This window comes from Gossypium raimondii, chromosome 4 (genome assembly GCF_025698545.1).
Source record: "Gossypium raimondii isolate GPD5lz chromosome 4, ASM2569854v1, whole genome shotgun sequence".
In the NCBI taxonomy this organism is placed as follows: Eukaryota; Viridiplantae; Streptophyta; class Magnoliopsida; order Malvales; family Malvaceae; genus Gossypium; species Gossypium raimondii.
This window is the reverse complement of record NC_068568.1, coordinates 41,042,602-41,058,571: the sequence shown is the minus strand read 5'-3', so window position 1 is coordinate 41,058,571 and position 15,970 is coordinate 41,042,602. Positions and strand designations below refer to the sequence as shown.

Sequence of the window (15,970 nt, the reverse complement as noted above, 5' to 3'; positions counted from 1 at the left end):
GCAAATGTACATGGATTACTAAAAAATATCGAAAGAATGAGTTTATATTTTGAGTTGTTTTAAAGCTCGAAAATGAAAATAAATCATTCGGTCATAGTGAATATGTTGAGTGGCAAAATATTAAATATATTTTCTCAAAATTTTACTAGGGTAAAATCATCATAATTTTTTGGGGTAAAATTGGGATGGGAATTATTTAATTGAAAAATTAATATTTATTTTGAAAAATAGAAAAATATGTACTAGGTTGAAAAATATGACATCTCTCAACGGCATTACATGATAAATGAAAAAGTAACGTGATCACGGGTCATTTGTCCTAAGATGTAAGATTTAATTTGTATTTCCTAGTAATTGATTTTTTCATGAAGGAAGAAGTAATGATTATCATTGAGATAAAATAAGATCATATTGGGAGAATGAATTTTATCACAAAGAGATTTACGATTTCCTATGAGGGTAACACACATATGGCATGGTCATTAGACAAACAATTGATATAGTTGTTTTCATAATGGTATATAATAGGGAGAGCTTAGTCATGAAACTTTCGTGGGATGAGTCAATGATTCAGTAATGTTGTAAGTAATAGACCAAGACTCGAAACTTAATTACAATTTTTTGAACTCTAATTATATATGTCTAAGTGGTCCCTCTGCTAGCTAAATATAACCATGATGGTTTGCATTAACCAATGACATGAAATTGTGAAACAACGAACTAGATAAATAGATCACATGTATCATCATTCGCAATGAACGTGTTTTCTTGCTATGAACAAGATATGGCTTGGTAATTAATTATTTTTTTGAATTATTAATTTTTTTATAATTAAATAATTGAAGTTCGAAGTGAAAATTAAATTAATTCATCATAGTTTCATGAGAACAAGTTGATAAATTAATTTACTCATAGATTCTAATATGATAAAATTGTCATGACTTTAAAAAAATTAGAACTAGGTTGAGAAAATAATTTAATTAATTAAAAAAATAAATAATAATTTTGGGCATAGAAAATATATTTATTGAGTTGGATAAACTATATGAATTGATTTAAAAACTAGATAATACATATAATTGACCCAATAAATTATGAGGCCCAACAAGGCCCTGTTTAATAGAGTGGGGCGCAAACCTTAGTCCAAGAGAAGGTGTGCTACTGCCCCTTACATATACTCTCCTAGTGGGAGTCGATTTTCTTAGTAAATTATTATTATTTTGGTTACACTTTGTTTGACTAAGATTCTTGTTGTTTTCTCTATAAGTAGACTAAAGGTCAGGTCAAAGATACTCCTTCCATAATATATTCTATCCAAATATAGTCAAGTTAAATTTTTATAATTTTTTAAGGGAGGCTAAATGAAATTTTAACTTTTTAGAGTCTATATCTTTATAATTTAAAGTATTAAATCAAAATTTTATAATTTTAGGAGGGCCAAAATACAATTTTACATTTACTAATTTAAAATTTTAAAATTTTTGAAGGGCCTAAATAATAATTTTTTTAGGGGGGCCGAGGCCCCTGCTAGCCCCCTAGCTTCGCCTCTGGGTAGAAAGCCGGGAACAACTAAGTCCTCTTAATTCAAAACGTAGATATAATTCATGTAAGAGATTTATTGCTATAAATGTTACAATGGCTCGATTTTAAAGAATTTTTTTAAAAAATTTGTTGTGTTTCTAAACATTGCTTTCAAATTGATTTGTCCAATAAATTGATTATTTTGTAATTTTTATATTCCAATGACAAAAAAAAAAACTTAAGCATAATAATATGATCTATAGTGCAGTTTATCATTTGATTTCTTTTAAGATCTTCGCTTTTTGGTAGTGCAAGTGTCTTGCTGTAAGTTTTATCAATATTTCTCAATTTTTTATGATTGTCTATAACTTTTTATAAATTTATAACTACATATATATATTTGTTTATTTTAAAATTGTATATTTAAGCAATGACATGTTTCAATTTTAAGTATCACATCATTATCTTTTAATGATGTTAAACTAAAGGACTATATAATTTGATAGAATCTAAATTTAAAAATTAAATTGGAAAAAAAAACTAGAAATTTTAGAATATTACCGTAAATGTCTATGATCAACTCAACTTGAAATTGCAAATGGAATGTATTTGCGAAAAGTGTGAAGTACATGAATCCAACTTAAATTGGTATAATGAGGAATTAGTATTCTTTTACATATACCTTTTAGTACTAAGAAATGGTTCAACCTTTTCCTATGAGTCATCTCGAAAAGGAGAAATTGTTTCATAGAGAAATGAATAGTCAATATAGATTGAATTTGCAAGCAAGTTTTTTCTTTTTCTTTTGGGTAAACTATTTAATTATTCACGTGGTTTTTATTTTCGTAAATTCAATATATATATTTTTGTTAATTTAATCACGTCATTGAAGCAATTGATCAAATTAGTTACTGAATTGTTAAATTCATCTCTTCCACCATTAAATCCAGTTTTTATTTTTTGGAAAAAAACTTTCCCTTATTTTCTTTTCTTCATCTTCTCCCTTCTAACACAAAAATCCTTACCACCACCTCCCTTAAAGATTTCGTCCCAGCTTCCGTAAAACCATCATTGCAAAACTCAAAAGTAGAAAGATATCTCAAAATTAGGCCATATCGATAGTGGGATTAGGAGATCGAAGAACAAAAATTTTGAAGCTTTGGGAATGACCTCACAATTTTTGAGATTTTTTTTTGAGAGATCTAATTCTATAAGATTTGAAGAAGAGGCTTTAGGCTTTACTTTGGTGGCTTTGATCGACAGTCTTGACACTAGAGAAGATGTTTGATGATCACAAAAATGGTTGTGAGAAACGCCTGTCGTGGGTAAGGAGAAGAAAGCATAAGGAAAACAAGGAAAATAAGGAGAAAGAAGAAGCGTCCTTTTGCGTCATTCATTGAAAGGACAGTGCTGGCCAATGGTGGTTCGACAGAACATGTGGCAACACCTTTAAGGAGGCTGCCACTAGGGTTTCTTGGTTAGCAGGGAGAAGATGGGAAAAAAATAAGAAAGAAAGAAAGAAAGAAAGAAAAAGATAAAGATAAAGATAAAGGAAATTAAAAACAAAAAAAAAAAAAAGGAAATGAGAACATTTCATTCAATTTAACGGAGGAATGATCAATTTAGCAGCCGTGATCAAAATTAATCAAAAAAATGAGGTGACCAAAATAAAAACGACTTAATTTTAGAATGATTAATGGGATAACTTACTCTCTTTTTTTAATGTAATAGTAAGCAATTAAATGGTTTGTTCTTGTACTAAATACTTACAAGAAAAAAGAAATGATATGCAACAAATGGAGCAATGTCTATATTAATATTTAAATATTTGATTGAGTTGGTGTCACCTTCAACCTTGTCCTAAGAAAATTATAAAATATATTTTCATGTATAAATAAATTATATTATCACAAGGGTATTTTATCTTTTATACTTTTAATAAAACCAATAAAATTGCATACGGTCAAATTTAAACACATATCACCAATATTTATAAAATATTTTCTTTAACACTTCAACTAAAATTTATTTTGATATTTATATATATTTCAATGTTATTATACAAATTTTTCACTCATATTGATTGCATGTATTGATAATATCATTGATTGAGTTGGTATTACACATCAACTCGATACCATTCCGAGAAGAATGACGATAACATTATAAACAATTAAAGTGTTTAATATTCTATATTTAATATATTTATCTGTTTAAATTTCATTTTACTTATAATTTAAATTAATTTTATTTAAATTTCATACATATTACATGTTTTATTATTAATTTCAAACATTATATTTTTTATTTATTGAATATTATTTTAAACACACAATTACGAACCTTAAATGTAATTTTAGCTACAAAATATATATATTTTTTAAAATGAAGATAAACTTTCTTGAGTTTGGATGTCATAATTTGGACATCTCATAAATCTCGAGGTCTGCGGCTCAAAAGGTTTGGTTGGGAGTTTAAAAATTGTTGATTACTATATTTGGTTTATGCTACATTTTAGAAGGGGAAAAAAGAAGAAGACATTTTAATCTTGTAAAAAATGGAAGTCCCAAAATAAGAAAGCAAAACAATGAGTTGTTTGTGAGGTTTTGAAAGGTTGAATTTCTTCCAACAACAAAAAAAAGAAAAGCATGAAACTCGGTCAAACAAATTGTTAAACTGCCTTGTTTCTCTTGTTACCATTTATTTAAACCCCATTTCTCGATATCGTCAGATCATTCATCAGCATTGCAGTTTTCTTTTCTCTAATTTATCTTAGAGAAACTACTGCATTTCTTTTGAATCACTTGATTCCCTCTTCTTTTTTATATTAATAAACCAAAGTAAAACAAGCCTAAACCTACCGAAACCCAAAGAAAGATGGCCCGCCAAGTTATCGTTGTTGCTCTTATTTTCATGGCTGTTGTTGGCGCATTTGTTGCCGACGCAGCACCATCACCAGCCCCTTCACAAGCCCCTTCTTCCTCACCTTCTGGAGCTCCTGCTAGTGGCCCCATCAGCGCTAGCCCTAGCGAGGGCCCCTCTGCTGAAGGATCCGAGGCTGAAGGACCCGATACTGAAGGACCCGATGCTGAAGGACCCGATGCCGATGGACCCGATGTTGAAGGACCCGAAGGTGATGACGTTGACTATACTGACTAAATAATTTTTGCAGTTACGATAACCCACTGTTTTAAGTTTTCAAGTATTTATTTATACCATGTTTTGACATGGAGCTTGAAACCATGTAACTAAACTACTCTATATCCTTACTACTTTTGGACCAGGAGCAAGCAATTTAATTTTATCTATATATGCTCTTTGCATTTCCTTGTTGATTCCTAGGTTCAAGCTAGATAAATTTTAGAATGTCAAAGAAATAACACTTATATAATAATTATCCGCATCTTAATTTTATTTTACTTATTTGACTACGAAGGCATTCATGACGAAAATTTTCATCTTGAATTCTTGTATAATCATATGACAAAAACTATTTAGGATGAGAGCAATTACATCTCCTTATTAAGTTGTGTTGGTACAATATAAAACAAAGGAGGAGGATTCGGTGGTGCTATGGAGGTTGGTTCACCTATAAAGGTCGATAGTTGGAACAAGAACAAGAGAATAGGTTGGTTGAGAGGGCAAATGTTCAGAGTAACCTTAAGATGGTCAAAGGTATGAGGTAGTCAAGCCGAAATAGACTCCTTATTATCTTGGAAGTGTGTTCACATTATGATAGTGTTCTCCTTTAAGCCTGAGTGGTATTCTTCGTTTGAAGTGGGATAGGTGACTATAGAGTCAACCATGCCTCTTATGTTGATGCATGTTATAACACCCTTTGCCCGGCCCGGTTGCCAGAATTGAGCTACAGGAGGTTACCATGCGAAACTCACATAACATACACATACTTCAAACATACATGGTGAACCATGCTGCAAGCTAATAGGTGGCGGGTTGATCTTGCGAGACGTTAATCTAAACATTAAAATTCATATGGCTAAACTGCGGATTATTCCGTGGATATAATTATTGTGGATATTTAGGCAGACATCTAATTTGGAAAATTTCCTGTAGATACCTAAAATGGCAGACTATCCCGTAGATACCCCACAATGTGACAGGTCTCGCAAAACTTAAAATGTAAAACAAAAAGGAACTGAATTTCATTTTTCATATCATACATCACGAAAATCCAAAGTAATCACCTTCAAAATTTAACATGTTTTTTTTTTCAAATAAACAAACGACTATATACAAGTCATTTAAATCGACTCAATTAAGAACATGAGTTTACGACAACTCCAACGGATAGTGTGAGCTTTTTGTCGATCTGATTGCCACGCTCTGAATGTTCAAAATCTACAAGATAAAAGAAATCTAGGCGTAAGTATTAAGAATACTTAGTAAGCTCATACAAATTTGCTAGTTAACTTAGACAATAATTATATGTTAATTTAATACACAAACATAGTTTACCTATCAACCAGCACAATTCACCAACAAGGTAAGTGCGTATACTTCTTCACATATAGTATATCGAGTACACAATATGATACAATAACACTCGTCTTATCAAATTCATTATTATACCTTTCACTGGTGCAAATTCCAATTATAATAGTCATTTCTTTCATTTCCCTTCATTATTAACTTGACAATTTCACATTTCACATATTTTATATTACCCGATAAACATTGTAAAAAATCAAAACACAGGTACGCTTCACATCAAAGGCTCATCCGAGCTAATCACGTGTAGAAGTGTTAGGTTACTCGTTCAGGCTAAACCATTATCAACAAAATGAAAGCTTGGTTAGGGATGTATATACATGTAAGGTTACTAGTCCAGGCTAAACCTTTAAAACGACATCAGTTTACCAGCCCAGGCTAAATCTATGCCACATGTATCTTCGAGTACGTAACAAATGCTGGATCTCGAAATTATTAGGAAATAACATGTGGCCTTATGTATGAGTCTTTTACTAAGTTCATCGGGAAGCTTTCATTTTGTAAACTTATTCTCATTCCTTGGTATCATCATTCAATATCTCTTCTCTCAATACTTAACAATCCAAATATGACTTAGCAAATTTTTAATTATATAATTAAAGAACAAAAGAAAATTGAATAATTTTCATATTGTATGAACTTACCTAGCAGAATGTCAAATTTTAATTATATAATTGTATGACTTAGCAAATTTTTAATTATATAATTAACGCTAGTGGTCAATAATAGACATGATGTAATTATTTTATAAGTTTTAAACCAAGTGTAAAGTAGTAAAATAGTAAATAAGTGCATAAAAGGAAAAATTAGCTATCATCGTTCCCAATTTCACTTTTCTTTTGTCGAAACCTCGATTGTTACGCTAAATAATTTTCAGTCAAGCTTTCTTTGATCCATGGTATGATTTTGAATTCCATTTTTAGTTATTTTTATATTTTTGAGTTCGTTTTAGCTTAATCTACTTAGCTCGAGGGTTAATTTGTAAAATTGTTTGAGGTTGGGGACTTGTCATGAATTAATTTGATGTGCTTGTGATGTTAAGTAATGGATAATTAAAGTTAGTTGTTAAATGAACATGTTTCGTTTTGAGATTTTTAGTGAATTTAAGGTTTAGGGATTTATTTGTTAGAATGGTAAATTCCATGAATATTTTGTGAAATGATGAAAAATATGGGTTGATATAGATATATGGAAAAATCGACTAATGTGGATTTCAGTTAAAAATGGTTGAATTTTAAGTTTTGGGATTAGTAGGGGTGTTCATTCGGTTAACCGACCCGAAATAACATTAACCGAATTAACCGACCTTTCAAAATCTTTAACCGTTAATCGAAAAAAAAATTTCAAAAAAATTAACCGAACCGAAATTTTTTCGGTTAATTCAGTCGGTTAACCGAATTAACCGAAAATTATATGTTTTTTTTATTTTTGGTTAAAAATTAACCGAATTAACCGAATTACCCGAATTACCCGAATTACCCGAATTAACCAAATTGAATCACTACATAATTAAATTATTTTTAGACTTTTAGACTTTAGTTTTAGTCTTAGTTTTAAAATTTTATTTTTATTTATTAAATTATTTGTAATTTAATTTTATGATTGGGTTGGGTTGGGTTGGGTAATTGGGTTGGGTTGAATACTTGGGTTTAGATTGAGTTTAGGTGAATAGTGGGCCTATTTATATATTATAATTTTATTCATTAATTTTTTCGGTTAAATCAAAAAATTGATTAACAAACGGTTTGAACCGAATTAACCGTTAACCGAAAAAACAAAAAATAATTAACCGACCCCAATCGAAAAAATTCGATTAACCGACCGATTAACCAAATTCGGTCGGTTAACCGAATTTTTTCGATTTTACCCGAATTTTGCACACCTCTAGGGATTAGGGACTATACTGTTTAAAAGTTAAAGCATTAGGGGTAATTTTACAATTTCACATTGATATGGATTATAGGTTTGAATTGGATATTTGAAGTTATTTGGAATACTTAACTACATAACAATATTATTTAGATCAAGATAAGCAACAACTGGACTTATATCAGGGAAAAACTAAAGCTTTGGACTAGCATTCGACTCTGTTTTTGCAACCATAATTATCGAGGTAAGCTCGTATTATACATATTGTTATATTAAATTCATTTGCATTTGTTCTACCTTACTAGTTAAGGTGTTTGTGATTGTATATTGTTGATTGATGACATTGAGTTATACTGGAGACATTGTATATGGTTTTAAACCTAGCAGGCTTCCTGTTGGTGTATGTAACCAGGCCTTGAGCCTAGTAGGCTTCGTGCTAGTGTAGTGAATCAGGTAATTGTTGTTATTTAATTAAGTTCAAGGGGAAGTAAGATTTTATGAAAAGGCATGTGTGCAACTGATTTGTTATTCATGATCTTATGAAATATAAATGATGATAATTTATCATGTGATGAAAAAGATGAATTATGGAAATTCATTCTCTAGTATATGTTGTGTCACATAGTTATTAGGTTTACCTGTTGTTTACTAACTAGGTGGATTATGGTGAATAGGAAAGTATAATGTTTAAATGTTTAAATGAGCTTGGTTGAATGGTTTATCAGTTGATGTTCAGTAAGTTGAAATTAATCTTATGCGAGCTTACTAAGCATTTAATGCTGACGTAGTTGTGTTTCTTCTGTTTTGTTGACTATCAGAAGCTTGATCGGTTGGAACCTTGTCAGAGCCCTATCACACTATCTAACAATCATTTTGGCAGATTTTGAATTATTTTTGCTATGGTTATAAATGACATGTATATGGTTTTTATGTACTAAAAGTTATTGTGTATGCTATTTGGTTACAGTGGTATGGTTATGTCTTTCGTTACACATGGCCTGAAATATAGGCTGCCACATGGCCGTGTGTCACACACGAGCTGTCACACAAATGTGTCACACACGTGCTGTCACACGGTTGTGTGTCACACACGGGCTATCACATGGTTGTGTGTCACACACGGGCTGTCACACGGCCGCATGTCCCACATGGTCTGTTCGATCTATCGTGTGTATTTATTGTTTCTAGGTGCAGGTTTCACACGGTCTAAGACGCGATCTATGACATGGTCATGTCTCCCAAAGTAGGTTCGAGCACAGTCTGGAACACGGCCTACGACATAGTTGTGTGACCCAACATCGAATATACACACAGTTTGGCACACGGCCGTGTGGCTCTATTTTGAGTACCCACATGGGATGGGACGTGGCCATGTGTCCAAAATTCGAATGTCCAAACGGTTTGGGCTATGTTACACGGCCTTGCCACATGGTCGTGTGACCCCTGTTTCTTAATTTTTCTTATTTTTCCATAATTATTTAAGTTCTTTCAAAGTGATCCACATTGCTTTTAAATTATTTTTAGGGCCCTAAAAGCTCAACTTAAGGCCCAAATGTGTATGTCTGTTATGATTGTATTGAGATATTGGAAATTATGCTTAAATTGAAATATTTATTCTGTTTGAAGTTTAAAGTTATGTTTTATTCAGTAACGTTTCGTAACCCTAATTCAACAACGGAGACGGGTTAAGGGTGTTGCATTTAGTGGTTTCAAAGCTACAATTTAGTCGTTTCTCAGGCTGAACGTAGCATGTATAAAGTATAGAATTCATGACATTTTTATAACTATGATAGTATGATATCTCCTTACTTAAATTGAATGATGTTTCATTTAGATAAAAGATATTTTATCCAACTGAGTTGATTCCAATGAAGTTGAAAGTAATGTTCAAGTCTCCGTTCAATGAGCAGTTAGTAGTGGACGTGTTTTTGAGGGTCGAGGAAGTGAAGCGAAAGAAGCCTTCTTCCATATGATGTCCGAGTGGTTTACTGAGTTTGTTAGAACTAATCCAATGGCTCAATGACCTCCACCCTTTCTTGTACCCCAACCAGTTCCTCCTATTCCTCATGGTTCAAAATAGGTACATGTGAACAGGCCTCCGGTTGATAAACTTCGTAAATATGGGGCAAAAGAGCTTCTTAGTACAGTTGAAGATGACCTAGTTGAGTTTTGGTTAGAAAATACTATTAGAGTATTTGATTATTTTTCTTGCTCTCCCGTTGATTGTTTAAAATGTGTGACATCTCTGTTAGAAGACTCAGTGTATCAATGTTGGAACACTCTAATAGCTGTGGTACCAAAAAATCGCATGAGTTGGGAATTTTTTCCAATTAGATTTTCAAAAGAAATACGTCAGTCAGAGGTATCTTGATAAAAAGCAGAAAAAATTTCTAGAATTGAAGTAAGGTCGTAAATCTGTAGCTGAATATGAAAGAGAATTCGTGCAACTCAGCAAATATGGTCAGGAATGTATTCCAACTGAACCTGTTATGTGTACCCGGTTTGAAGATGGTTTGAATGAAGATATCAAATTACTTGTTGAGATACTTAGTTAAAAGAATTTTTAGTTTTAGTAGATCGTGCTCAAAAAGCTAAAGAACTTAGTAAAAAAAAGAAAAGTAGATTTTGAAACTCGTGAAACGAGTAAATGACTGATGGGAAAATCATTTCCTTCTCTAGCAAATAAATCGAAAGAAACTTACAGTCGTATGTCAACTCCATCAGGATTTTTTGGGAGAGATAAGGGAAAGCAAGTTAGTTCGAGACCCCAATCTACTTCAGTAGCTAGCGTTGGTAGTGTTCGAAATACCAACAAACTTGAATGTGGACATTCTGAGGAGTGTCGACTGAAAGACGGATCGTGTTTTAAATGTGGATAATTCGATCATTATCTTAGAGACTTCCCTGACTGATCCGACAAAGATAAAGTTCAAAACACACGATCGTGTAACATACCTTCAAAAGGGAGACCATCTAAAAATAGTGGTAATGCTGGGAATAGTTGAAGTGGAACGAAAAAGTCTATAGTTTGACCTAAAGCTCAGGCACCAGCTAAGGCATATATAGTTTGAGCTCGTGAAGAGGCTTTAGCACCTGATGTGGTTACCGATGCATTTTCTATCTTTGATGTTAATGTTTATGCTTTGTTTGGACCGGGGTCTACACACTCATATATATACACAACATTAGTGTCGGATGAGAAAATACATGTTGAGTCAACTGATTTTGTGGTCAAAGTAACTACTCTGTTAGGTCAATATGTGTTAGTTGATAAAGTTTGTAAGAATTGTCCCCTAAAAGTTCGAGATTGCAAGTTTCTGGCTGATTTGATGTTACTACCATTCGATGAGATTGATTGATTCTCAACATATATTGGTTGGCTATGTAGGATGTTGTTGTGAATTGTAGACGAAAATAAATTTTGTTGAAATGTCAGAACAATGAAATAATCAAAGTTGAATCAAATAGATATAACAATACAATTAATATTATTTCAACTTTATTAGCTCAAAAATGTGAGCGAAAAGTTTGTGAGGTGTATCTAGCTTATATAGTTGATACCAGGGCTTTAGAATTGAAGTTAGAATCAGTTCCACTGATTGTGAGTTTGTAGATGTGTTTCCAGAAAAGTTACCTGGGTTACCATTGGTCAAAGAGGTTGAATTTGCTATTGAATTAGTACTGAGAACTCTACCGATATCAATTGCTTCATATAGAATGACACGTGCAAAATTGAAAGAGTTGAAAGCACAAGTACAGGAGTTGACAAACAAAGGATTTGTTCGGCCTAGTTTTTCTCATTGGGGCGTACCTGTACTGTTTGTCAAGAAAAATGATGAGTCAACGCTATTGCGTATCATTTATTGACAGCTTAATAAGGTCATGATCAAAAACAAATATCCATTGCCTCATATTGATAATTTGTTTGATCAACTGAAAGGTGTAACAGTGTTTTCAAATATTGATCTTCATTCTAAATATTATCAGCTATGGGTTAAAAATTCAAATGTGTCTTAGATTGCTTTTAGGATCAGGTACGAGCATTATGAATTTTTAGTTATGCCTTTTGGATTAATGAATGCACCTGATGTGTTTATGGATTTGATGAACAGAATATTTCAGTAGTATTTAGATAGATTTTTGGTTGTTTTCATTGGTGATATATTGATTTATTCCCAAGATGAAACTGAACATGACCAACATTTGAGAATAATATTGCAAACTTTGCGCAAGAAATACTTATTTGCAAAATTCAGCAAATGTGAGTTTTGACTTCAATAAGTCAGATTTTTGGGACACGTGATATCGACTAAAGGCATCATAGTGGATCCGAGCAATATATATGTTATTTTGGATTGGAAGCCTTCGAAAAACATCACCGAAATAAAAAAAAATTGGGTTTGGCTGGGTATTACCGGAGATTTTTTAAAGGCTTTTTGATGATTGCTACACCGTTGACGAAATTACTCTAGAAAGATGTACAGTTTGACTAGTTAGAAAAGTGTCAACAAAGTTTTGATCAGTTAAAAGCAGCGTTAATTGAGGCCCTGTGTTGATTCAGCCAAAGTTCGACAAAGAGTTTGTGATATATAGTAATGCTTCACATAATGGTTTAGTTTGCGTTTTGATATAGGACGGTAAAGTTATAGCCTATGCTTCCCGTAAGTTGAAACCACATGAGAGAAATTACCCGATGCATGATTCAGAGCGTACAGCTATTGTGTTCACTTTAAAGATTTGGAAACATTATTTATACAAGGAAAAATGCCATATTTTCAAGGATCAAAAAAGCCTGAAGTACTTGATGTCAAAAAAAGAATTAAATTTACGACAGCATAGATAGTTGGAACTGCTAAAAGATTATGATCTGATCATTGATTACCACCCAGGTAAAGCTAATATTGTTGTTGATGCTTTAAGCCGAAAATCTTTATTTGTTTTGTAAGCTTTGAATACCCAATTGACATTTGATTGATGATGGTTCTATTTTAGCTAATTTGAAAGCTAAACCAATATTTTTGCAATAGATTTGTGAAGCTCAGAAAAATGATTCCGACTTGATTGTTAAACGGAAATAGATTAAAAAGGCATAATTCAAAATTTCACCTCAGCTTCGATGGTAGCTTGTAATTTCAAAACAAAATTTATGTTCCGAGAAATTTTGATATTAAACAGAAGATTCTTCATAAAGTTCATAGCAGTAGTTACTCGATTCTTTGATTTCTCGAGCTTATAGAAGCTTCTTTCCTTAAGTTAAATGTTGGTAAATTCTTAAATCATTATTTAAGTTTACCAGATAGAACGGAGTTTTTGTAAGAGTTATCCAGTAGGGCTTTCATTTGAAAATTGGATAGGAAGAAAACTTCCATCCGAAAATGGGTTGCATGTTTATCAATTCATGTTATTTCATTAAGTTTTGGTTGTTCTTATATGTAAGGAAGTTATTTGATTATTTTACCCAAAGATACGAAAGAAGGTCACAGTGCTACAGGAAAAGAACCCATTGAGTAGGAAACTCTGAGTGAAAGTTTCTGGTGAGTTCCTTTGTACCTTCAGTCTGTTATCTATATTATTATGTTTAACCTACCTACTATATTTCGAGGTAAGGAGCTTTAACCTTTGGTCTAGTTGCTCATGTCAAAATGGACGTGGTAAAGGGTCAATTTATATACGATAACAATAAAAAAATTAGAGACAAAAGTCTTGCATATGCATGGGTATAAATACTCCTTCCTTGGTGCAAAAGCTCCGTATCTAGAATGGTGTAAAGAGGTATTGGAGGGTTGTTATGTATGATGATGAAAAGAAGATACAATATATTATGTTTTGCCTCTGGTTGGCACTCTGATGTAAACCGTGATTGGTGAATACTTGGCCTTGCGAGGGAACACTCATGTGTTCAAATTAAAAAGAAGAATGATAGAGGTACGGAGGTTTGACTAGTTTAATGGATCTAAGGAGCGATATGAAGATACAAGAATAATGGTTCTTCGGAACTAGGATCAGAAGCTAGCATAAGAAAGAGAGGATATGGATAAAAGGTGTATATTGTGTTAAAACAAAGTGTGGATATTCTATAAAGTGTAAAACCTAAGTTTAAACAGTCATAAAGGGGTAATCTGCAAATGTGGTATACGACTAGAGTAGTTATGCCTTGTGCTAATTACATGCGGCTCCACAATAGCAAATAGTGTCCACCATTAGGCTGTGTCCGTTTGTGGAAATATCCGTCAACTGATACTTTGAAAAAAGGAAATTTTTATCCGCCAAAAGTGGAGTGCCATTTTTTTGTTCTAAATATTAGTCTAATAGTGTCTGTTGAACCCTATTATGGGTTATATTTCTTTAGAACTCACTAAGTTCTTATAAACATACTTAGTTTCTTTTTTTTTAAGCTTTTAGGTTTGACATATTTGTAGTCGGGATTCAGCCAAATTTGCGGCCTATTTGTGAGCCATTCTTTTTGTCTTGGGTGTAACATGAATCGTTAGGGAAATAAGATGTCTGTTAGATTCCGCCAAATTGAACTTAAAACAAACTTGTATTTGAAAATGTCGTTTTCTATTTCTAGATTATTGTTAGTAACTTTATGGATTTCATGCCCAACTATTTCAAGTGATATTAGTCATCTAGAAACGATTTTTTTAATTTCAGGTCGAGTGTTAGCTCGTTTATAATTTCAATCTAACCTATGTAAGTTTACAAGGCCTCTAGCAAATGATGTTTTCTAATCCCTAATTATAAGTGGCATAATACTATTTTAAGTCATCTTTAACTTATTATATGTTTGTCAATATATTGGGACATCGCTCCAATAAGTGGTGCACCCGTCGAGCTAAGATGTTTAGGTTTCAAATGGTTTCGTCAGTTCAGTGGTTTGTTCCTATGGTGCACCATACCCGGATTCAATAGTCGAGTTGGACGTGGGGTGTAACAGGTCAACTATGGATTATTCCGCAAATACAATTCTTCCAAAAACTTTGGTGAACATCTAATTTGGAAAATTTTCTACAGATACCCCACAATGTGACAAGTCTAACGAAACTTGAAACACGGAACAAAACATAACTAAATTTCATTTTTCATATCATACATCATGAAAATCCAAAGTAATCACCTTCAAAATTTAAAATTTTTATTTACAAAAAACCAAACGACTACATACATGTCATTTAAACAGAATCAATTAAAAACTGAAGCCTACCACAACTTCGGCGGATAGTGTGAACTTATTATTGATTCGATTGTCATGTTCAGAACATTCAAAATCTACAAGGTAAAAGAAATCTAGGCGTAAGTATTAAGAATACTTAGTAAGCTCTTACAAATTTGATAGTTAACTTACCTCACACAATAATTATATCCCAATTTAATACGTAAACACAATTTACCTATCAGCTAACACAATTCACCAACAAGGCAAGTGCGTACACTTCATCACATACAGTATATCGAGTACGCAATATGATACTATAACACTCATTTTCTCAAATTCATTTTTATACCTTTCACTAGTATGGACTCCAATTATAATATTCAATTGTTACATTTCCCTTTATTCTTTAACTTTACAATTTCGCATTTCACATATTTTATATTACCCGATGAACATCGTAAAAGAAATCAAAACACGGGTATGCTTCACATCAAAGGCTCATTTGAGCTAATCACGTACAGAGGTGTCAGGTTACCCGTCTGGGTTAAACCTTTATCGACACAGTGAAAGTCTGGCCAAGGCTATATATACATATAAGGTTACCAGTCCATGCTAAACCTTGAAAATGACATCAGATTACCATCTCAAGCTAAATCTATGCCCCATGTATCTTCAAGTCTGTAAAAAATGTTAGATCTTGAAATTATCAGGAAATTACCAATGGCAATTAAAATAACTATAAATACTAAAAAGGCAAGCGCACCTATCGAACAATAGTATAGCTAAGGTGAGTAGAGAATATCGTATGCACGAGAACTAAATGTACTAGTAATTATCATCTTCTTATTATTTAGCCGACAAATTGGAGTGATTGTTTTCAATCTAAATTTACTAAACTAATTTACTAAGAACACA

At 32.3% G+C, this 15,970-nt stretch overlaps 1 protein-coding gene across 1 annotated transcript; it reads left to right on the top strand.

The window, feature by feature from the left end:
* The first annotated feature begins 4,398 nt into the window (after nt 1–4,398).
* Nucleotides 4,399–4,680, top strand: LOC105778939 (classical arabinogalactan protein 11). Its single transcript, XM_012602700.1, has one exon. The coding sequence runs from the start codon at nt 4,399–4,401 to the stop codon at nt 4,678–4,680; it is 282 nt and encodes a 93-aa protein (XP_012458154.1).
* The last annotated feature ends 11,290 nt before the right edge of the window (nt 4,681–15,970 follow it).

Coding starts and splice junctions, on each gene's coding strand:
- LOC105778939 (XM_012602700.1), top strand. CDS start 4,399: ATGGCCCGCCAAGTTATCGTTGTTGCTCTTATTTTCATGGCTGTTGTT.